The sequence below is a fragment of the Phalaenopsis equestris genome, unplaced genomic scaffold, assembly GCF_001263595.1.
Source record: "Phalaenopsis equestris unplaced genomic scaffold, ASM126359v1 Scaffold186481, whole genome shotgun sequence".
In the NCBI taxonomy this organism is placed as follows: domain Eukaryota; kingdom Viridiplantae; phylum Streptophyta; class Magnoliopsida; order Asparagales; family Orchidaceae; genus Phalaenopsis; species Phalaenopsis equestris.
The window spans coordinates 1-673 of record NW_018206430.1 but is presented as its reverse complement, the minus strand read 5'-3'; the positions used below and the strand labels follow the sequence as shown (position 1 = coordinate 673).

General features: G+C 55.7%; 1 protein-coding gene across 1 annotated transcript; it reads right to left on the bottom strand.

Annotated features, from left to right (window-relative positions):
* Positions 1-7: 7 nt before the first annotated feature.
* Positions 8-668, bottom strand: LOC110034402 (peroxidase P7-like; the record flags this gene model as incomplete). The annotated part of the gene is made up of 1 exon (XM_020738667.1): positions 8-668. A coding segment is annotated over one exon (661 nt), but the record flags the coding sequence as incomplete, so codon positions are not given.
* Positions 669-673: the final 5 nt, after the last annotated feature.

The following is a 673-nucleotide window of genomic DNA, read 5'->3' as shown; positions in this document are numbered from 1 at the left end:
TTCAAACGTATCTCTCCGCTGCTTCCCGTAAGCGGAGTAATGCCCCCCATCTTCACCATAGCCGCTGCAAAATCGCGGAAGAAGAGAGCTTTATTGTTTCTGTACTGCCTCACCAAAGCATCCTGCGTTCCATTATTGAAGAGCTCCTGATCGGAATGCAACAGCCCCCGGGAGCCCATCAAGTTCTGATAGTATTCCGACCCGAACTTATTGGGGCTCTGAACGTCCAGCGGCGCCAAATTTGTATCTCCACCCGAAGCCTGTGGGCAGCTTCCCCGTCGCAGGGCAGCGAAGCTGGGGTTGATGTTGTTGTCATTGTAGATGCGAGAGCGGAAGAATTGGCATTGGGTTTGGCCTATGGTGTGGGCCCCAGACAACGCCGTCATGTCACGTGCGTTCAGACCCTTTGCGGCGAACTTGGAGATGAGTGTGGAGAGGGTTGATGATGGGCCTGGGAGATCGCTGTTCGCCGCGCTTTGGCTGGCCGTGGTGGCGTCTCTACGGCCCAGAGCTACAGCCCACGTCGGCCCACCCAGCTGAACTACGCCATCGCGAGTAGCGAGAGCGAGGATGTCGGCACAGGAAACAGTTGATTTGCAGGAGGCTTCGACGCTGGATTTAATGGCATCGATGACCTCAAATCCTCTTGCGGAGTTTTTGTTGGGGAATGCGT